The sequence below is a fragment of the Chrysemys picta genome, chromosome 18 (genome assembly GCF_011386835.1).
Source record: "Chrysemys picta bellii isolate R12L10 chromosome 18, ASM1138683v2, whole genome shotgun sequence".
NCBI classification, from domain to species: domain Eukaryota; kingdom Metazoa; phylum Chordata; order Testudines; family Emydidae; genus Chrysemys; species Chrysemys picta.
Genome location: NC_088808.1, coordinates 14,773,352 through 14,797,004, shown reverse-complemented (window position 1 = coordinate 14,797,004; position 23,653 = coordinate 14,773,352). Strand labels below are relative to the sequence as shown.

At 43.3% G+C, this 23,653-nt stretch overlaps 1 protein-coding gene across 24 annotated transcripts in view; it reads left to right on the top strand.

Annotated features, from left to right (window-relative positions):
* FNBP1 (formin binding protein 1) overlaps positions 1–23,653 on the top strand; it is a 159,916-nt gene that overhangs the window by 46,949 nt on the left and 89,314 nt on the right. For 23 of the 24 annotated variants that reach the window (XM_065572563.1, XM_065572556.1, XM_065572559.1 and 20 more), the window contains 2 exons: positions 11,653–11,768; positions 21,309–21,365. Coding sequence is in view for 19 of the 24 variants with exons in the window: in XM_065572556.1 (XP_065428628.1) it covers positions 11,653–11,768; positions 21,309–21,365 (173 nt within the window). In the remaining 5 variants the exon portion in view is untranslated. Of the gene's footprint in view, positions 1–11,652; positions 11,769–13,486; positions 13,618–14,247; positions 14,409–21,308; positions 21,366–23,653 lie in introns of those variants that run through there. The other variant, XM_065572557.1, reaches the window with a different exon arrangement.

Sequence of the window (23,653 nt, the reverse complement as noted above, 5' to 3'; positions counted from 1 at the left end):
TCTGGAGACTAAACAATCCCAGTTCCCTCAGCCTTTCCTCATAAGTCATGTGCTCCAGATCCCTAATCATTTTTGTTGCCCTCCGCTGGACTCTTTCCAATTTTTCCACATCCTTCTTGTAGTGTGGGGCCCAAAACTGGACACAGTATTCCAGATGAGGCCTCACCAATGTCGAATAAAGGGGAATGATCACGTTCCTCGATCTGCTGGCAATGCCCCTACTTATACAGCCCAAAATGCCGTTAGCCTTCTTGGCAACAAGAGCACACTGTTGACTCATATCCAGCTTCTCGTCCACTGTGACCCCTAGGTCCTTTTCTGCAGAACTGCTACCTAGCCATTCGGTCCCTAGTCTGTAGCAGTGCATGGGATTCTTCCATCCTAAGTTCAGGACTCTGCACTTGTCCTTGTTGAACCTCATCAGGTTTTTTTCGGCCCAATCCTCTAATTTGTCTAGGTCCCTCTGTATCCGATCCCTACCCTCTAGTGTATCTACCATGCCTCCTAGTTTAGTGTCATCTGCAAACTTGCTGAGAGTGCAGTCCACACCATCCTCCAGATCATTAATAAAGATCATTAATAAAGATAATATCTTGGTGAAAGTGGTAAGCTTTTGAGCTACACAGAGCTCTTCTTCAGGAATCGCGCATATTAAAAGAGACCATTCAAGATGAAGTGGGCCAGTTAACATTTCTGAAGTCATAGCACAAAAAAGGGACGTTAATGGATTACAGATTATTGTAATAAGCCATAAAACAGTGTCTTTATTTATGATTTTTAGTGTCTAGCAAAGTCATGAATTTAAGCTCCCAAGCTCATCTTTTGAAGGTGTCGTGCAGGTTTCATTTGAGGACTGAGAGGTCAGATATGGAGTGATCATTTTGCAAAAAGTGTTTTTTCTTTTATCAGTTATCTGTGAGAGTTCATTTGAGAGTATGGTGGTATGGATTAAAATACCCATAAACTGTTGCTTTAGTCCAAAACCTTGACTGATGTTGACAATCTTCATTTTCCTTTATTGTGCAAGAAACTGTACAGTGTGTTTTTTGTTTTCTTTGCCTCCTTGCTTTGCTCAGCACCATCTTTGATGACTTCTTTCCTTATTCCTACGGTGTTTTGCTGTGCTAATGAATCTGAATGTCTGTACTGCAATCCAAGGTGTGACTGCAACTCAGGTAGACATAGTATTTCTAAAATAGCACTATAGATGTGGCAACAGGTGTGCTTGAACAGCCTGATCTGAAGCCCATGCCACCACACCTACACTGCTATTTTTAGTAATATTTGCCTATATCTATCTGGGCTGCAGTCACATCTTGGATTGCAGTACAGGCATTCTCTGGATTGCTATCGTCTGATCTTTTGCAACTGTCAGTTGGAATAAAATGCGGAAAAACAAGCACACGTGACTGTTTCCAGGTTTAGCGTTGCCAGAGTAAAAAGCATGCAGCAGAGCTGTGAAAAGAATGCATGGGTTTGACATGATTTGGGGCTGTGATTAAAAATACTCCAGAAGAATGAATGGAAACAGAAATTGTTAGAAACACACATTGCCAGGGGGCTGAGATTTTCAAAGGTTCCTAAGGGATTTAGATGCCCAATTCCCATTAAAGTTAATGACTAAAGGTCTTCTCTTTCCTCTATTGAGCTCTTCTCTTATGGTGGTAAAGATCTGCATCCTAGGCACTTTACAGAACAAATACAAAGACACAGTCTCTGTACAACCTAAGGCACCAGTTGTGCAAGTTTCCACCCACACGGAGCCACATAGGTCAGCTTGTAGGTGCCGGCCCTTTCGTCATAAGCTCTTTGTTAAACGGAATCCGTGGAACTGGGGAAGTCCCAAGGGCTTCACATGGATGTAGGAGTCCACTTACAGGAACCAGGGCCTGATATTATGCATGGTGTGACATGTAGGGACAAAGGTTATAGTAGTATGAATAGGTGGTTACTGGATTTAGGTATGTGCACATCCTTTTCATTCAATGAAAAGTGCTATCTTTTTCTTTAAGCTATTTTTGACCCTCTCTTTTTGTGGACAGCATGGAAAAAGTGGGTCTGAAGGAGAAATTTGAATGAGGTGTACAAAAACACATACAGATGGTGGTTGGAGATGCTGTAATATAGGTATCCTCATCAATCCATTGTCCAGTTAAAAATGCTTCTCTGATTCAGGGGAGAGAAAGTGGATCATACTATTGGAAAACAAGTTTGTGTTCTTTTCATTGCAAAGAAACAAGTGTAAAAATATATAAAATATATAAAAACATTGCTCAAGTGTGCAGGGGTGTAATCAGGAAGGCCAAAACACAGTTGGAGTTGCAGCTAGCAAGGGATGTGAAGGGTAACAAGAAGGGTTTCTACAGGAATGTTAGCAACAAGAAAAAGGTCAGGGAAAGTGTGGGATCCTTAATGAATGGGGGAGGCAACCTAGTGACAGATTATGTGGAAAAAGCTGAAGTACTCAATGCTTTTTTTGCCTTGGTCTTCACAGACAAGGTCAGCTTCCACACTGCTGTCCTGGACAACACAGTGGTGGAAGAACAGGTTAAGGACTATTTAGAAAAGCTGGACATGCACAAGTCCATGGGTCCAGAGCTAATGCATCTGAGGTTGCTGAGGAAATTGGCTGATGTGATTGCAGAGCCATTGGCCATTATCTTTGAAAACTCGTGGCGATCAGGGGGAGGTCCCGGACAATTGGAAAAAGGCAAATATAGTGCCCATCTTTAAAAAAGGGGAGGAGGAGAACCTGCTGAACTACAGACCAGTCAGCCTCACCTCAGTCCCTGGAAAAATCATGGAGCAGGTCCTCAAGGAAACCATTTTGAAGCACTTGAAGGAGAAGAATGTGATCAGGAACAGTCAACATGGATTCACCAAGGGCAAGTCATGCCTGACCAACCTGATTGCCTTCTATATTGAGATAACTGACTCTGTGGATGTGGGGAAAGCAGTGGACGTGATATATCTTAACTTTAGCAAAGATTTTATACGGTCTCCCATAGTATTCTTGCCAGCAAGTTAAAAAAGTATGGATTGGATGAAAACTGTAAGATTAATAGAAAGCTGACTAGATTGTCGGGCTTAACGGGTAGCGATCAACGGCTCCATGTCTAGTTGGCTGCTGGTATCCAGCAGAGTGCCCCAGGGGTTGGTCCTGGGGCCGGTATTGTTCAATAACTTTATTAATGATCTGGATGATTGCACCCTCAGCAAGTTTGCAGATGACACTAAGCTGGGGGGAGAGGTAGATACACTGGAGGGTAGGGTCCAGAGTGACCTAGACAAATTGGAGGATGGAGCCAAAAGAAATCTGATGAGGTTCAACAAGGACAAGTGCAGGGTCCTGCACTTAGGACAGAAGAATCCCAGGCACCACTACAGGCTGGGGACTGACTGGCTAAGCAGCAGTTCTGCAGAAAAGAACTTGAGGATTACAGTGGATGAGAAGCTGGATATGAGTCAGCAGTGTGCCCTTGTTGCCAAGACGGCTAACAGCATATTGGGCTGCATTAGTAGGAGCATTGCCAGCAGACTGAAGGATGTAATTATTCCCCTCTATTTGGCACTGGTGAGTATTGTGCCCAGTTTTGGGCCACCCACTACAGAAAGGATGTGGACAAATTGGAGAAAGTCCAGCGGAGGGTAACAAAAATGATCAGGGGTCTGGGGCACATGACTTACAAGGAGAGGCTGAGGGAGCTGGGCTTGTTTAATCTGCAGAAGAGAAGAATGAGGGGGGATTTGATAGCAGCCTTCAACTACCTGAAGGGGGGTTCCAAAGAGGCTGGAGCTGGGCTGTTCTCAGTGGTGGCAGATGACAGAATAAGGAGCAATTGGTCTCAAATTGCAGTGGGGGAGGTCTAGGTTGGATATTAGGAAACACTATTTCACTAGGAGGGTGGTGAAGCACTCGAATGGGTTACCTAGGGAGGTGGTGGTCCTGCTTGGAGCAGGGGATTGGACTAGATGACCTCCTGAGGTCTCTCCCAACCCTAATTTTCTATGATTCTAAGTGACCTTTTTTCCTAATTGTGGTCATCTGCTATGGCATTTCCACTGTGCAATATATCCCCTGCACCCTTTCTTTGCTCCTTATTAGTTTTGTGCATTTGTACAGGTAATGTGAAAGACTTCCTTCTTAATACCATTTCTGGCAGGGGGTGGGAAGATTTTCAAAAACGCAAATGGGAATTAGGCATCCAGCTTTCATTGGCTTTCACTGAGACTTGTTCACCTAACTACTCTTTGTGCATTTGAAAATCTTCATCCTTAACATTTCAAAGTGCACAAGGTAGACAGCACTATAGGTGTTTAAAGTTTACTGTGAAAAAAACACACCCCTGAGTGCAGCAAGTTTCAGCACTGTAAAGCACCAATATAGGCGCTCCCAGCACTGGTAGCTACTCCCCTGCGCTGCGACCACACAAGCCACATTAACACTTTAGCGTTACCGGTGTGGACTAGCCCAAAGACTACAGTAAGCAGCCAGAGTTCATCTTGCCTTCATTCTTGTTCGTGGAGCTCAGTTCTTGCAGCTGTTTGTTCCGATTGGTCACAACTCCAGCCACTGACCAGTATCTCTACTTCCTTTCCATTTATACAGTTGGTATTTTCTTAACAGCTCTAGCACCTTTTACTGTCAGACAGCTACCTGCACTGCAGCATTTCAACCCTTCCTTTGTGCTGTACACCATGGAGTTCTCTTTCCCTAAACTAGACCTGGGCAGACCACTCAAACAGCAGAGCAGACTAACTTACGGGATGACAGACCTGACTCATTCAGCCACAAGGAGTTATCATCAGGTTTTTCATATTCTGATCTCTTTGGTATTCTAAAAATAGGGTGTTAAACAAATTGATCAGGCGACAAAGATGGCAAGGAGATCACCTTCCAAAGGTGAACTCGTTGTATCTTTGTGAGTGTTCAGCATATTTTGCATTTTTCAAAGGGTAATATCTCCTTGAAATGTGCCTGGGGCGGGGAGGGAAGGGGAGGAGTGATCCCTCCTCTTTGAAAAGGGCACTAGGGGTACGGTTGGATGTTAAGCTTTGCTGTTAATATAGTGTACCCAACGAGAGTGCTGTGACTTGCATGAAAAGGGATTGGAAAGAGGCTTTCCCTCCTTGAAATTCTCCAAAAAGTTTGAGGGGACTGAATGTAAATATATGGGTGACTGGTTGCCTCTGGGACATACTGTTTAGATGTATTTAGTGACGCTCTATCTCATAGAACAGTATGGAGCGTGGTCGCTCGCAGTGCTCTTTGCCAAAAACCTTAAAAGACAGACAGTAGGCCAAGTTCTGCTCTCTGGTACACCTGTGCAATCCCATTGACTTCAGTAGAGGTTATGTGGTTGCAAGTGTGAGCATAAGATGTCTCTTTGTGTTGAAATTACACCCCTTCTCTTTCTGACCTGAATTGCCTCTGGGGATAGGAGAGGTCTGTTATTCTGTCCATGCTATCTCTTTGTATTGTCTCTAGATTTGAAGCCTCCTGAAATAAGGGGTTGTCTCAGTGTTTTCCCCAGGAATTGAAATTAGGGGGGTGTTGGAATATTCGGGGAGGTGAGGGCCGACGAGGGTTGAGACCGTGAGGGCGAAGATAGGCTGTATGGTACCAGAGTAAAAACTGAAAAATGTTTCATGACCATTTTATTAGATTTAACTCGTGTTTTAAAATTGTCACAAAAATTAAAGTTGGCTAGTCAAGCCTACTATGAAGCACTACATCTCCATCCTTCTTGGTTTCTTGCTGTAATTTTGCACTCTTTGGTGTCTTCTTGTGTGTCCATTACTTCCAGTCCTTCATGATATGCTCATGATCAGGCAGAAGGCGACTTCTTTCAGAACACAAAATTCTATTCAATGAGGAAAAAGAATGCTCAACCGCAGCTGTTGTGACTGGGAGTAGCAAGAGATGAATTCCTACTTCTTTCATTCCAGGAAACATAGCACAAAGATCAGGTTGAGCCACTAGTGATGATAAAGAAGTTGAAGTTAAATCTTCATTTGTTTGTCGTATGATATTCCGCTCTGTGTTCAAAATTTTCTGTTCTGGCCTGATCACGTAGCAGCCCCATTGCTGGTAGTGCCTCACTCCACTCAACTGTAGGTGTTTTATAAGAGAGGTATCTGTAAAAGCTATGTAGAGGTTGAGTAGAATCCAGAAATCACCATTGTAGATTTGTAAGAATCAAGTATGTGTACTTTTTCAGCTGGCTTTACAAACACTTCTTGTCCTCTTCACTTAAGGAGTCAATATAAGTACCTTCATTAGTCAACTTCTGGAATGAAGTCTTTGCTTCTTCCAGTACATTTTCAATGGATATCTCTGATTGATCCAAGGGTAGCTTCTACTGCTGGACAAAGATCTACTACTGTTGTAGCAGATGCCTGGATGACATTGTTTAATGACCCAAGTGGTTTCAACAGTAGACCTTACAAGAGAGAGAATGGCAGTAGTGTTCTCTGAACTTAGTAACAAAAGTAGTCCGCCAGCCTCACTACTTAGATCTGTCCAATCTTGGTGGATACTTTTCAAAGCCAGTAATAATGGTTGCAGTAATTTTAAGACAACAGCCAAGAATCGCTCATGAGAAAGCCAGCAGGCTTTCTCAGGTTGGACTAATTTGAGCTTCAATCCCAGTGTATCTTCTATTTGTTTCCAAGACGTTCAGTCCTTTTGGACTCTTGCTGAAAAAAAGAGTATAAAAAAGCCATTAAATGTATGGCTTTTTAATGTCTTTTGAAGATTCCGGAGTAGATGGCCTCTGCAGTGTGTATAGGAGAGATTAGGGTTACACTTTTCTCTGAGCAAAGCTTGTACTCCACTATGTCTTCAAGAGCAGTTTGTAGCTCGATCAAATGCACAAGTACCATCTGTTTGGGGTTCAATTTACAAGCATTTAACTCTTCTAAGATGTCACAGATGCAGCTGATGTGTCTTCTATAACCTGAACATCTAGAATGCATCTGCTGGCCTACCACGGACATCAAGATAACATACGCAATGACTTAATACTTGATGCCTATTTGCATTGGTGCATGGTGACCAGAGGGCAAGTGTGAATAATCGGGATGGGGGTGGGGGGTAATAAGTGCCTATATAAGAAAAAGCCCCCAAAATCGGGACTGTCCCTATAAAATCGGGACATCTGGTCACCCTAATTGCACTGCAGCTGAGTTTTTTCAGAAAGATAGCGAGCATTTGCCAGTCTTGTTTGAAACCAGTGTCCAACTTCAGGATTAACAAATGACAGTGCACTTAACATTGGCCTCCAGTTTGTAGTGTGTGGTATCTCTTGCTTAAATAGAAAGTATGGTGCAACAGCCATATTGGTTCACATAAACTGAGTTGTGTCTCGAGCATTCTTAACAGTCTCATTAAGTTCTTCTAAAATTGGCTTTGACAGTGACTGGCTTATAAGGCTTTCTGCATGTTGATGCAGTCCAGAGGCATGGTGTTTTGCAGCCTTTTCATATAGGTTGTCAGTATTGGCTTAGCTGATCAGTCTGGCAAACCAAGCACCTCCACTTTTACTATATAAATCCATGATCTGCCCACATCTTGAATACTGCATGCAGGTCTGGTCACCCCATCTCAAAAAAGAGATATTGGAATTGGAAAAGGTACAGAGAAGGGCAACAAAAACGATTAGGGGTATGGAACAGATTCCATAAGAGGAGAGATTAAAAAGACTGGGACTTTTCAGCTTGGAAGAGAGATGACTAAGAGGGAATATGATAGAGGCTTATAAAATCTTGACTGGTGTGGAGAAAATGAATAAGGAAGTGTTATTACCCCTTCACTTAACACAAAAACCAGGGATCACTGAATGAAATTAATAGGCAGCAAGTTTAAAACAAACAAAAGGAAGTATTTCTTCACAAACTCACAGTCACCCGTGGAACTTTTTGCCAGGGATGTTGTGAAGGCCAAAATGATAACAGGGTTCAAAAAAGAACTAGATAAGTTCATGGAGGTTAGGCCCATCAATGGCTATTAGCCAGGATGGGCAGGGATGCAACACCATGCTCTGAGTGTCCCTAGCCTCTGTTAGCCAGAAGCTGGGAGTGGAGGACGGGGGATGGATTACTCAATGATTCCTTGTTCTGTTCATTCCCTCTGAAGCATCTGGAATAGTGACTGTAGGAAGACCGGATACTGGGATAGATGGACCATTGGTCTGACCCAATATGGCCGTTCTTACATAAAAAATAATTATAATAAAAAAAAAAGTTTAGTATAGAAACTCCCTGAGATAATGGGCTCTTGAGATAGCGATGATGTGAGACAATGATCTTGGCAAATAATGCATTTTAAAAATCTTGGCCTATTAGGAAACACATATTTATGTAAGTTTCCCAGTCATAAATCCAGCATTCTGGAGCGGAGTCACTAAAATATGGTTCAATGCTCTGGCTGCTGTTGTCTGTTGTGCCACTGTTCACTCTACCGCTCTGTCCCTAATGGCCCTGTACTGTCACTTTCTGCTGCCACGGTGAGCTATGCGAGTTGGTCTCTTGAGGTTCCACCCGGCTCTCAGTGATTTCAGCTCTCAGTGGGGGAACCTTGCTGCTAGTGCAGGCTGGGCTGTCTCTTCCACAGAAACACTGTCCCACAGCAGGTCTAAGCACTTAGACCTGATTATCAGTGATTTCAGCTCTAGTGGTTACTTATGAAACCTAATCATCTCTCTCTCTAAACGGGAGAGAGGGGCAGGTCAAATAGTGCCTGTGACTTAGGCAGAGCCCACACCACCAAGCAAAACACCTGTGCCCCACCCGCCCTCTCTCTCTCTTCACTGGGATATGGCATCCAAACCTCCTGCTTATGGAGTGCAGCTCAGTTGAGGGTGACCAGTGCTTAAATTGTAGTGAAAAGTGCCGGGGCTCAAGCAAGTTTGTTACTTTCATAACTGATGTGACAAACCCAGAGGTCCCAGGGCTATGAACTGCCAAGCCTAGAGGTGCCGGGGCTCAGCCCTGGCTAGCCCTAGCACAAATTAGCACTGAGGGAGACCCCCTCATTCAGGCAGGCTACGTACAGTTCTGCTGCCCTTTACGCGTACAATAAGGATAACACATTTCAGTGATTTGTAACCCAACACTAGCCAAAATTGATCACTTGGGCAACACAGCTCTGTCTGCTGGATACCTAGGCAGAGTAGGTGAGTTCATGCAAATAGTCTGGTCCTGAAGCCTTTCCACCCACCCCTGGCTCATCACTAGGTGTCAGGGGAGAGCTCTTTCAGACCTTGCTTATAAATAATAATTTGAAATTATTAGGTAGGCCAATATAGCTGAAACAAATGTGCCGACATTGTCCTAAATAACAGCTGTATGAGGAAGCTAGGCTTTGTTCACACTTTTCAACCCCATTATGCTTTCTCAGGTATAAGTATTTTCTCATATACTATATATGCTTTTAAAGTGTGTATTAATGTTTCAATTCAAATTTCCAACCAACGACTAAATTGGCAACACTGCATGTAACTGGGGTGGGGGGGTGTACACCCGGCCTGTGAGGGGGGGGTCTAGAGAAACCCCTGGGTTGTTTACAGACAAATTTGCACCAGTTCAGGTAACTCCCGCCTCTCCCACCGCAGTGTAACTACTGGTATTTTGGTTTAAGGGCGGTTTATTTTGGTTTAAGGGCGGCTTATTTTGGTTTGAGTATACCTTATTTCAGCTTAGTTAAAATCTGTTCCTAATTAACTTAACTAAACTGAAATAAGCCTCCATGAAAAACCTATTGCTCCAATTTAACTAAATCAGTTTAAAATTGCACCTTAAGTTAAGCCAGTGCAACTTTGCAATTAGACAAGACCAAAGCATGAGAATAGATAGCTCCGGTATTGTATATTAACAAGCTACTTTATAAAATTCGGTATATTGCCCTTTTTTGACCTGATTCAAATCTCTCTCTGTCAAGGGCCCAGCCAAGAATGGAGCAATAAGATTAGCAAGCAGTGTAGCAGCTTCCATTATGCAAGACTGACTTACTATACACTAGAGAGAGCTGTACTTATGTCAAGAGAATTTATATTTTGATTGACATATGTTACACTGCACCAAATGTAGTCTGCTTGAAGCAACATATTAGTGCTCTGCAGTAGACTTTGTGGGAGTGCTGTCTGTTTTCATATTCTACTAATCAAAGGAAGTGGGTTCCCCCCTTCCCCCCCCCGTCTGTTTTACTGATGTTAGCTGATGATTTTACAAACCGAAAGTCGCACAGCGCCAGATCTTCAGCTGGTGTAAATTAGCATAGCTTCATTGACTTCAGTGGAACTACATTAGTTTATGCCAGCTGAGGATCTGACATCAAACCTATTTAAGCATACAGCTTTCATAAGACATGAAACTAAGATGTAGAGAATTGCAGAGTTTGTAAGCTAGACAAGGTAGATAAATAATGGGTTCATATTGCACTTCTGTCAAGGTAAATATGCAACGAAGTTGTTATGTAGACATGAATTGCTAAAATGTTACCTGTTGCAGATTAGTATGGACTTTACCAGGAAAGTACTAAGGATTTAATTTGTATTTTTTCCCATTTATGTGCTCTTTCCCTACCTATTCCATTTTTGGCAAGCTGGCTCTATTGCACCCTACCTTTCAGCCAGGAACATAATTGAGATGCTCATCCGATCATCACCTGCATTCTGAAATACTGGAAGAAATGAGGCCTGTGTTAGATTTTGTGTTGTGAATCATAATTTTCAGAAGGCTAGATCTGGGAAGCTTAGGCTTGTGTATTTTGTTCGTATAATGAAATTAAATAGTGACAACATAACATCTGAGAGCTAGAATTTGAAAAGCTAAGACGTTTTTGCATTAGCTCTTTAGACCCTAAAAGAACTCGTATTATGATTTGGTAATTAATCTGAATGTACTGTTGTCTAATCTCTTGGCATCTGGGAAACTTCAAACTGACATATGGGATGCTTTTTGATGCAGAAGACGTATTGAAAACATGAGTCATTTTGGGGGCAGCAATATTTAAAGACGAAAGTAGCATCTGTATGTAAATGTGGATTTACAAGAAGGATTACTGTAAACGGAGCTAAAGTCATTTTTTGGCATATCAGTTATTTGTGTGTTTTCTATTTTGTAAGTAAACATAAGGGTCTATGGGAAGTCAGCTCTGTTCCGTAGAAAGATGTTCCATAAGTGCCAACTATTGAAAGGAAAATCTTGAGGAATGGGTCCACAAAGTTTCAGATGATACCTATGATGTGTTATCAACCTGAGAAAAACAGTTGAGGTGTTAAGAGTGGATCTCTGAATTTGTGGCTCTTTTAGCAGTTATCTGTAGTGATAAGATTAATGCAGTCCTAAAGGTACAACTCCGTACACTTCTGTTGAAGCATTTCTTGGTGCTCAGAAACTGTCACATGACAAGCCCGACTTTCGGAAATGAAGATGTTTCATAAAGCAGCGCTTGAGAGTTACTGTCTTGGCCTCTCTTGAACTGAACTAGCTTAGGCTGATAAAAACCTGTGCTACAAAAAATGCCTGTCTGTAATCATGGAAAATATTAGCAATACTTTCTCTTCAGTGGTGTGTCCTTTTGGGGATTGTTGTTTTTTTAAGTTATCTCCAAACTCAACAAGACTAAACTATCTATTTGTTTCACTGCAGGATCAGTTTGACAACTTAGAAAAACACACGCAATGGGGAATTGATGTTCTGGAAAAATACATCAAGTTTGTAAAAGAAAGAACGGAGATTGAAATCAGCTATGCAAAACAACTTAGGTAAGTTGATGTCTTCATTTCAGAAGGACATGAGTAATGTGGTGGGAATAGAGGTTGTTCATAGCTCTGAAATGTTCGTAACTCTGAACAAAACCTTATGGTGGTTCTTTCAAAAGCTTATAACTGAATATTGACTTAATACAGCTTTGAAACTTTATTATGTAGAAGAAAAGTGCTGCTTTTAACCATCTTAATTTAAATGAAACGAGCACAGAAACAGTTTCCTAATTTTGTCAAATCTTTATTTTTTTACTAGTTTAAATTTAACACCATACTGTACTGTATTTGCCCCCGTTTTTTTGCGGGTGGGGGGAGTCTCTGCTGCTGCCTGATTGCATATTTCCATTCCAAATGAGGTATGTGGTTGACCTGTCAGTTCGTAACTCTGGTGTTCGTAACTCTGAGGTTCTACTGTATCTAGTTTACTTTCCTCTTTCCTTAGATCTCCATTTGCTTGGCTTACAAAAATCCTGTTTAGCAGGCAGAATGGGTTGCTTAAACAGTAGAAAATAAAAGTTCAAGTTAATTTCACACACTTGGAAACGGTTAGAGCAAATTCCTCATCAAAGTAAATGTGTTGTGTATGTGGCAAAGTAGTATCCCTAGTTTACTCGTGGTTTGTGGTCTGAGTGCAAGGCTGTTCATGGAACTTTGTACATGATAGTAAGTAGAGAGAAGCTGAGGAAAGGGTGTACGGTGTGGTGAGAGTTCAGCCTTGAGGCTGAATCAAGGCATTGATTTGAATTCAATTGCTTGAAAATCTCATTAGCAGTCCAGGGGAAGTTTAAGCCTAAAAGGGCAGCAAAATTGTGAATGCTGTTTGAATGGTGGAACTCAGAAAAATCTCAGGAGAACTTCCAGTTTATTGGTCAAAATCTCATGAGATCAGCCCTCCTAAGTGAATAAGTGGATGTATCTGAACTGGAACCAGAAAATAAGATCCTACCTCTTTACAATCTGCAGTGAACCTAGAGATTTAGATCCAAACTCTTCCCTACTCCCCAAAATTCAAAGGGATTCAAGTATGAGGTTCTGGCCTATCTCTAATACCAAGGCATAATACCCATACAAAGCTTGGGAGGTTTGTGGTGGTTTTGCTAAATAGCTGTGCTTGAGAGAAAATGACCTTTCATATCTATGTGACTTGCCATATACAAGGGCCTGTAATCGTATAATGAGCTGGTGTCTGGATAAAGCCTGTCATGTACTTACTGACTGCTGAAGAAGAATGTACTGTTTCCCCTAGGATAAACTGATTTAAATCAAAGCAATTTAAATAACCAGTTCTTAATTGTATTGCATTTATATTGTTCAATTATTTTCCTAAAGAAAGACTGATTCTCATTGATTGGTAACCATTAAAACTGTTATACCTGTGATTTTGTGTCAAGCTGCATTTGAATGGAAATTCAAATGAATTAAAAATGCACAAATGCACCATTTTAATTTTTTTAAATTATATTAAAACTACTTTAAATGTGCTGGATACATAAGAAAAAAAAGTTTATCAAAAATGTTTTGCATTGAAAACTGACATTAAACAAAGGAAGTATTATCTGTAGCTAGTGAATTGAACTGATTGTTTCTAGTCACAATGTCCTTCAGCATTTTAAAACTGATGGATCTCATCCTCTCACACTTAGCTTTTCTTCATAGATTGAAAGAGGAAAACAAGCTTCCCTGCTTTTTCAACTCTCAGAAGGTTTCATAACTTTGAATGAACTAGTTGAATAAATTGAAATGAAGAAAATATTCACTCTGCACCTGCAGAAGAAGTTACTGCTGTCAAAGGCTGGTTTAACACTTCAGCAAACTCTGGTCCCAGATACTTAGCCAGTGACTTCCACAAGTTCAGTGGTTTGACTTTCTTTAAAACTTCACAGTAAATATGTACTGCTTAATGTTTTTGTTTTTTAAATTTAATTTAAACAATTTTGATATAATAAGTTTAGGCCTTAACATGGGTTGTCATAACTTGAAATTTAGTTTTAAATAAGTTTATTTTTTAAAATAAACCTGTATTTATATTTTTAAAATAATTTAAATTTTAAATGACACTGCTGAGAGAGCCAAATTCAGGAAAGACTGCCGAGAAATAGGGCAGACTCACCCCAAACTGGTGGTTATTCTATCATTAGAGTATACCAAGCCAGTAACAAAAGTGAACTTCTGTATCACCACATTGGTTAACAAGAAAACAAAAATGCCATATTCTTAGGCATTCCATCCCTTGGCTCACCACAGAGCCACTGGACTTGATGATGAATGGTTACTGAAAACCAATTTAATCAGATACAGTGTCCTTCCAATCCCAAGGGATCAGCCTCTTAGCCAACTCTTACCCAATAATTATGCTGATGCCAATCCTTTACTAACTAAAACTAACGGTTTAATAATAATTAAAAAAAGAAAGAAGAGGAGAGTCCTTGAATGGTTAAAGGATCATATATAACATACAAATGATTTTCTTTGTTCTTAGATCAGCATCACAGCAGTAATGGAATAAACTGCTAACTTGCAAAAGTTTGTGGAATCACCCAAACAGATTGGGGGTTATCAGTCCTTATTCAAAGCTTCCTTGTTAGAAATTCAGTCCAGAGAAATGAAGCAGGAAATGAAGACAAAGTGGAGATGTCTCAGGTGCCTTTTTATATCCTCTGCCATGTGCATGTAGGGTTGCCAGCTTTCTAATCACACAAAACCGAACACACTAGCCCTGCCCCTTTCCCGAGGCCCAGCCCCCCACTCACTGCATTCCCCCTCCCTTGGTGGCTCACGTTCCCCCACCCTCACTCACTTTCACTGGGCTGGGGCAGGGGGTTGGGGTGCAGGAGGGGGTGAGGGCTCTAACTGGGGATGCAGGCTCCAGGGTGGGGCCAGAAATGAGGGGTTCAGGGTGTTGGAGGGGACTCTGGGCTGGGGAAGGGCGTTGGGGTGCGGGAAGGGGAGAGGGCTCTGGGCTGGGGATGTGGGCTCTGGGGTGGGTCCAGGGATGAGGGGTTTGGAGTGCAGGAGGGGCTCCAGGCTGGGGGTGGAGCCGAGGGATTGAGGCAGGGGATTGGGATTCAGGAGGGGGTACGTGCTCTGGGCTGGGGCTGGGGATGAGGGGTTTGGCCTGCAGGAAGGGGCTCTGGGTTTTGGGGGGGGCTCAGGGCTGGGGCAGGGGGTTGGGGCTTACCTCAGGTGGCTCCCAGTCAGCGGCTCAGCAGGACTAAGGCAGGCTCCCTGCCTGTCCTCGCACCACGCTGCACCCTGGAAGCGGCCAGCAGGTCCAGCTCCTAGGTGGAGGGGCCAGGAGGTTCCACGCGCTGCTCTCACCTGCAGGCATCGCCCCCCTCTCCAGATCCCATTGGCCGCGGTTCCCGGTCAATGGGAGTGCGGCACCGGTGCTCGGGGCAGGGGTAGCGCGCGGAGTCCTGTGATCTCCCTCCACCCCCCCCCCCCCAGGAGCCGGACCTGCTGGCCGCTTCCGGGGCGCAGCGTGGTACCAGGACAGGTAGGGACTAGCCTGCCTTAGTCCCACAGCGCCGCCGACCGGACTTTTAATGGCTCAGTCAGCAGGGTCCATTTTTGACCGGGCGTTCCTGTAAAAAACCATACACCTGGCAACCCTACATGCGTGGAAGTTCACTGTCCCAAACAAAGTCCACAGCCGCTGTTTGTGGAAAGTTACTGGCCCAGGATGGAGTCCAGGGTGACATGAGCATATCCTATGTCCTTACATGGTTTGCTGACTCACAGGGGGTGGCCATTGGCCCCTCATTGTCTGAAGCATCTTCAGGAAGAGCCATCTGGACTGGATGCATTTCTTCAATGCCCCATTGTGAGAGCTGAGTGTCCTTGATGGGCCATCCACACATAGCTGTCTAGCCTTGATGCAGATTCTATCGGGGGTTGTCACCCAGGAATACAAATGAACAGCACAAGGTCTATGCGTTGTTTAAGTCCCACTTAAGTGATTCATAAGTGCTCTGCACAGAGGAGAATTTCACTCTGTGATTTACTTCTAACTGTTCCTGATTTTAGACCTAAATTCACGTCTTGCTCAAACTGATGGTTCTCTTACTCATATGATTACAAGCTATTTATATCCTAAATACTGAATCATTAAACCAAGACTTTAGAAAAAAATGCTAAAATAAATTGATCCAACATCAGTAGTTCTTGAACTGTGTTTTTACCCTTATTTGGGTCTTGACATGTTTAGTGGTTTGATCTGGAAGTTCAAAGGGTATCACACACACACCCCGCCCCCAGTCTGATTTTATTTAATAGAGGACAAGCTCAGAGTATCAAAGGGCCAAGGTTCTCCGAAACCATGGATGCTAGCTTAGTTTCCTGCAAAGATGTATAGATAGCCCTAAGAAAAATAGGTATGAAAGAGCATTTCAAACACCATGAACATTTGAGAATTATGCCTCTACCCTGATATAACGCTGTCCTTGGGAGCCAAAAAATCTTACCACGTTATAGGTGAAACTGCTTTATATCGAACTTGGTTTGATCCGCCAAAGTGCGCAGCCCCGCCGCCCCAGAGCACTGCTCTACCGCGTTATATCCGAATTTGTGTTATATTGGGTTGCGTTATATCGGGGTAGAGATGTAATTGGTACTACCAAGTCGAGGAAAGCTTTGCACCCTACTGCAAAATGAATTTCTATAGTGCAAATACTATAGGGGTTTGTCATGCAAAGTACTGAACACTCTTGGCCCTGATCCAGCACTACGTTGAAGCAGATGCCTAACTTTAAACGTGAATAATCCCATTGATTTCAGCAGGGCTGGTCAACTTTTAGTTTTTTCTTAGTAAAACAAAACAAACAAAAAACCAGCTGACACAATATGTGATAAATAATGAAACATGTTTGTTTAATCCAACTGCTAATCCTTGTCATACACCACCTAATCCTTTGCATGTGAAAATGTGCTCGGCTTGGTGCTTTTCATACAGCTTTAAGGTGACTCTGCACAGTTAGAGGCTCACACAGGGATGACAACTGGACACGTCAGGATTAATTAGGCAACGTGGTGTTTGAAATGCTAGGAGATGGTGCACTTTTTCTTTGGTGAAAATGTCTTCTTAGAGTATTTAGTCTTTTGTGTGCATTTTTCTTATTCCCCCTCATTTGTTGCCCCATGAATGAAGAAATTAAGCCATACTGAGAAACAAGAGAGCAGGCATTCCCCACAGGATGTACCTTGGACATGCATAACTGCCTCCCGAATTCCTGCAGCAGTAATATGCTTTGGTTTAAACTCCCATGTTTAATGTGTAGGCTAACAAGGGCGGAGTTTGCTGGTTTACAACATCCTGTATTTGGAAGAGGCATAGGAGGGAATAGAGATGCTAATAATGAGGTGGATTCTGGTTGGCCTCAGTGTGTTTGTGCCAGTGGTGGGGAACGTAAGAAGATTCTCCATCTGTCATTTTGCATCCTTGTGCAGGGTGTGGCCAGAACCGCATGTGGGTGCACAGTCCATACTCCCTCCTAGTGCTCCATGTATGTTAGGTGGTCAAAAGGGATGGGAAGAGGTGGAATGAGGGCAGGTTCACCACTCCCCTGGCAGGTGGAGCTGGCTGGCAGGGAGCAGGCTGCACTTTTTGAAAGTGTGGGGGAGCTACTGTCCCAGTGCATGCACTCTGGGAGTCCTCAGGAGGAATTCTGGCTGGCACAATGAATGCAGCACCTCTAGCCCCAAAGGCAAAGACTTGGCCAATACCACTTGTATGCCATTTTACAGCCATTAACACAGAACAACCATATGAAGCTGGAAATATTATTATGCCCATTTTACAGTTGGGGCAGGCAGAGGGAAGTTAACAGAATTGTCCGTGGCCCCATAGCGATGAGCTCCAGTGGTGGAGCTGGGATTAGAATATGGAAAGTCTGGGTACTCCAGCATAGGAATTGTCTATGCTCACTTACTAGGTCATGATGCCTCTCTTGCTCTCACCCCTTTTCCCATGGGGACACTTGAACATTGCATGTGACATTATTAAATGTCATAATACTAACTAGCGCTGTGAAGGATATTCACCCTATGACTCCTCCTCTGCAATTATTCCTGAATTCAGGACAGGCCTTCTTTAGAAAATCTGCCATAGACAGATCAGTAATCTTTTCACCTATATTTGCTGTTGATGTGTTTTATCATTAAGGTATAGAACAGGGGTAGGCAACCGATGGCATGCGTGCCTCCTTCGGCACGCAAGCTGATTTTCAGTGGCACTCTCACTGCCCAGGTCCTGGCCACCGGTCCGGGGGGCTCTGCATTTTAATTTAATTTTAAATGAAGCTTCTTAAACATTTTTAAAACCTTATTTACTTTACGTACAACAATAGTTTAGTTATTTATTATAGACTTATAGAAAGAGACCACCTAAAACCGTTAAAATGTATTACTGGCATGCAAAATCTTAAATTAGAGTGAATAAATGAAGACTCGGCACACCACTTCTGAAAGGTTGCCGACCCCTGGTATGGAAGTTGCCAGGGGCGGCTCTGTTTTTTTCTGCCCCAAGCATGGCAGGCCAGGTGGCTTTCGGTGGCGTGCCTTCGGGCGGTCCGCCGGTCATGCGGATTCGGTGGCATGCCTGCGGGAGGTCTGCCGGTGCTGCGCCATCGGCGTCCCCGCCACCGAATTGCCGCCGAAGCCGCGGGACTGGCGGACCTCCTGCAGGCACGCCGCCTGCCTGCTGCCTTCACAGCGACCATCAGGCCGCCCCCCGCAGCTTGCCGCCCCAGGCACGCACTTGCTGCGCTGGTGCCTGGAGCCGCCCCTGGAAGTCGCTGTTAGTAAACGGACCTTAATGTTTCCTGAATTTGTGTCCGTTAATGACACAATGCCATAAATATATCTACAGTATCTTGCTGTCAGTGACAAGGTGAAAGGTATGTGTGAGTCAGATGTGGAACCTTGGAGAGGAAAATTTGGTAGGGAAGTTATGTGGGGAAGTATGGTTTAAAGAAGAGCAGGCCACAGTATAGAGCGTGAACACCACCTGAGGTCCTGATACAGTTTTTACTCTGGCACAACTGTTACCTTCACTGGAATTCAGGCAGTGTCACACATGTGATACATTAAGTCCCCAAGGGAAAAGAGGACCTGGACTAGCCATCCATCCATTCATCCATCCAAGGAGCAGCCCTTTGAAATCAGCTGTAGAGAGGCAACTGCTGATATGATCTCTGTCTGAAGGGAGCTGCAAGGAAATAAAGAATGGGGATATGGGCAAAAATTAACGTTTAGCCCAGACCTGCTGTTCTTGCAGACACAGAGTACTCTGGGCCAAACTCTTCTCTCGTTTATTCAATAACCCCAGTGTCTTTAGTGGGTTGACAGGATGTATGTGAGAGCAGAATTTGCTATGCTGACTTTGATAGAAGCTGTGTTCATGTAAGAGTTACAGGACAGATAAGAGAACTTAGATACCGTGGACCAAATTCTGCTTTCAGTTTTACCAGTGCAAACCTACTGAAGTCAAGGGGCCTTATCACACCATCAGGTTTCAAGAACTTACCATTGAAGTCAGTAGGGATTTCTGCCTAAAATGATGATGATGTCATGGCCCAGAGTTTGGCCCATTGTGTAAGAGTTAGTCTATTTTCTGTTTAATAATAATAATAGAAATGTCTCATCCAGTTTTGGTACTGTACTCTGGGCACTCCTAGGCCTTGTCTACACTACAGGGGGAGATCAATCTAAGTCACACAACTTCAGCTGCATGAATAATGTAGCTGAAGTCGACGTACTTAGATCTACTTACCGCGGGGTTCACAGTACGCTATGTTGATGGGAGACACTCTCCTGTCGACTCCCCTTGCGCTTCTCGTTCAGGTGGAGTACAGGAGTCGACGGGAGAGCAATCTGCAGTCGATTTAGCGGGAGACCCGCTAAATCGACTGCCAATGCATCAATCGCCACGCGTCAATCCCCCGGTAAGTGTAGACAAGCCCTTAGTATCCTTCATCAAGTGACCTTTTGGGTATGGATGATAAAATCTCGCTCTGCGCTTTTCTTCCTGGGGGAGCTTTTTGGTGTTTTTTTCCCCCCTCTTATTTTGAAAAGTTTAAATTTACAGACGTTGAATAGGTTTTGACTGGTTTCCTTGGCTGCATCTCCACTGTACCCTTAAGTTAAAGTGTAAAGGAAAAAAAGAAAATGGGGAAGTAAAAACAGTTTGATGGAAGATGTTTGCTTAGGGTAAATGATAAAGTTGTCTTTGCAAAAGAGGAAATGGGAAATGCAGACAGTTAGCAAATAAGGAAATAAGTACCACTGAAAGTGAGGAATAGAGAGGTGTTTATTATGGGAACCATGATTGCTTAGCGTTATGAAACTGATGTGTGACAATATGAAATGGCAGGTTCCTGTATAAACCGAACTTTGTTTGATTTCAATACATTGCCTACCGTTCTGCATTGAAGCCCTGAGAAAATCACCATGGCAGGTTTATTTATCATCCTATCTAGTCTGCATTTTCAAAAGAAACTCTGTGAGCTGTGCCAGACTGAGAGTCGGGGACAAATATCCCTGTGGAAAGGAGAATGTTATAACTCCGAAGCTGTCAGCACTGATGAGCTCCACTGAGTGAATGGCTGGCATACAGTATGTTAAACTCTAGATTTGCCATTGGCTAGGGATTTGTAGTGCCTGGTTTCTAGGAGAGAGCTGCCGAAGCCCGTTATCTTTGGCTTCTCTGTCCCAGACACAAGCAGTCAAATAACATAGTAGGATTTTACAAGAGAATGGATAATTTGATGACCAATAATAACGTGTAGAATTATATGTGATAAAATGGGGTAATCAGATTTCCTGTTTCTCACTGCATCAGATGATCACCACAACGGTTAAGAAGGAATTCCCCCTTACTCCATCTGTGCAGCATCCAACAGCTGGCCAGTGTTTTTTCACCTTCCGTCTATGCATTAAGCAGAGGCCACAGCCTGAGGCGGATTACTAGACTTAATGGACCTCTGGTGATGTCTGGTATAGCAAATCATACTGTAATGGGCTGGTTGGTGTGTATATGTACTGCTGCTCTCTCCTGGATAGAATCAGAACAGCTCAACTGCGTGTCATAGGTCTAATACCGCGAATAGCTGCAGGAGGTTCTTTTGCTCAAGTAAACAAGGCATGTGCTTATGGAGCAGGACAATCTGAGTTCAGTCACCATTGCCACCAGGATGTGCAGCGTAGTTACAGCCGTGGTGGCCATGGATTTGCTAGTGTGATTGCACATTAGGCTAACAAAAAGCATTGAGTAGAGAGAGAGATGTATCTACTGGTTGTATATAATCTTACACTTAGATTGCAAAATCTTCAGGGCAGGAACTGTCTTTGTTACATGTTTGTGAGGTGCCTAGCACAACTGGGGGCTGGCCTTTGGGCACTACTGCAATACAAATAATAAATACATTAATAATAATAATGTATCAAATCATTACAACTAAATGCTGGGATGATGAGAGTGTGGGAGGATGTGGAGACTATCTGGTAATTTTAAGATACAACTTATTTATTTGTTTTTAATTTCAGGAACCTTTCAAAGAAATATCAACCCAAAAAGAACTCCAAAGAAGAGGAAGAATACAAGTATGTTCATTATCAACCCTATGGGTGGGGATGTGTCTTGGTGGGTGGAGAGAGGGGAGTAAATTATCGAGCAGCAAGTGTGGTAAAAGAATATAGAAGTCCTATAAATAGGCCTTGTCTACACTTGCAGCCAGTGGTAGGATCTGTGTAGCTACATGTCACAGTGAAAAGCAGGCTGCGTCCCCACTGTGATGTGTAGCTACACCTGGCAGTGAAAGGCTCCCGGGCAGTGAGGAGGCTTGGGGAAAGTCACCAGCAGGGTGGAGCTGCCAGAGCCTTTCCCCACTGCCTCCCCTCGGCCAGAGCCTTTCCCCACTGCCTCCCCTCAGCCAGGGGTCTTTCACTGAGGTGGGGAGGCAGCTGGACACTACACTGCTAAAAATAGCATTGTAGATGGGGGAGGCACTGCTTGGACATATATTGAGCTGATTAGGGTATATAACTTAAGGTTCTGGCACATCTGTACTCTACTTGTCTAAGCAGTGCCTCACTGTCTACACTGCTATTTATACCCATGCTAGCTGGGCATGCAGTGTGTGTACTCTACACGCCTCTGTAAATGTAGACATAGCTGTACAAAAGGCCTACCTGCTAATTATGACTTAATAGTAAAGCTCAAAGGGGTTTAAATTTGGTCCTTAAGTACCCAACTCCCATTGAACATCAGTGGAAACTGGGTGCCTAATTTCTTTTAGGACCCTTGGAAAATCCCAGCCTTATTAACTGAGGCTTAATCTTGGTTCCTTTGAAGTCAATGGCTAAACTCCCATTGGTTTCAGTGGAAGAATCAGTCCCGGAATGTTAGTGCAGAGCTTTGAAAATGCAGACTCCAGTTATGTTGTCCAGTCCATTTTATTAAATGGATGAAGAGTAAAGTTATGACATCAATGGAGGAATGGGCAGTTCATGGGGAATAGGGTGAAAGGAGGAGGATTTCCTCAGTTGGATTCCCCATCTCCTGGGGCAGAGCTCGGTGCTGCTGGAGATTGCGGTGTTGCCTCAACTGTCCCCACTTGACTCAGACACCATCTCTAGTGGCAGGGACAGCTAGAATGGTGCTGGCCAGATAGGGAGTGCTGCTTCCAAACGGCTCCTCCAATGGCTGACATTGAGGAAATGTATGCAAATGATGATAGAACACATACATGTTCTAAAGGATCTCTCTGACATTGATTGGATCAAGAGTAATTCTTCAAGCTGAGCATCCTAGAATGGGAATCTCCCAAAGGACAAGCTGTCAGACCTAAACGTCACACTTCTTGACTTATATCAGTGCACCCAGCATTTTCAAAGTTAGTTAACTGCAGATTCTTATAGTTACACACAAGTTTTTAAAGATTCAAAGTGTACAGGAGTGTATAAATGAGGGACTAGATCTTCTCCACTGGAAGCTGAAAATAGACTGGCGTCTGCATCCATTGAAGCCAAGGGGAATGTTTCAATTGACTTCAGCGAGTACAGTTGAGGACTCAATAGTTTATATAATTAGATTTATCTAGATTTTGGGTCAGATCCTCAGCTGCCGTAAAACAGCTGCTAGAGCAATTTACACTAGCTGAGAATGTGTCATTATTTGGTTTGATGGTTGTTTTCTAACTATAAGTCAGGGCTGTGACCCTCCCCTACTGCTTCTGCAATCCGCTTTTCTGGATGCAATGTTGCTTGACTAGGAATGATAAATGTAGCTGATTTCAATAAGGACACCTTTTTGGTCTCTCTCCCTTGCTGTTTTTTTCCCCCTTGCGTAGCTACCTCTCTTTCAGTCTTTTTTTTTTTTTTTTTTTTTGCTCCCCATTACGTTTCTCTCTCTCTCTCTCTCTCTCTCTCTCTCTCTCTCTCTCTCACTGTTGCCTCTCTTCACTTACTTCCCACATCCCCCTCTTTTACTCTCACCTTTATTCCTACCCCTTTCCGTTACCTTTGTCCCTTTAAGTACTGCTATCATTTATGGGCTCCTAGCACGGGAAGCTGCAACAAGCATCTAACGCTAATAGGATAATTCTATATCTAGAAGTGCAACTCTCCTTAGTTGCTCTCTCTTCCAATTGGTCAGCACTCCAGCCTGTCCTGGGAGCATTAAATACTGCTCTGCCGGCTCAGTTCTGTGCATGCAGATTGTACCATTGGCCTTCCTGAAATTAACCATATGCACGGAAGCTTATTTTTTTTCCTTTTTTAATAATACATGGAATGCAGTGTTATAGATTCTGTCACCCATGGAAAATAAACGTTGTGGCAATCACTAGAAGCTGCTAAAGAGATACAGGGATGGGGGAAATACCTCACAA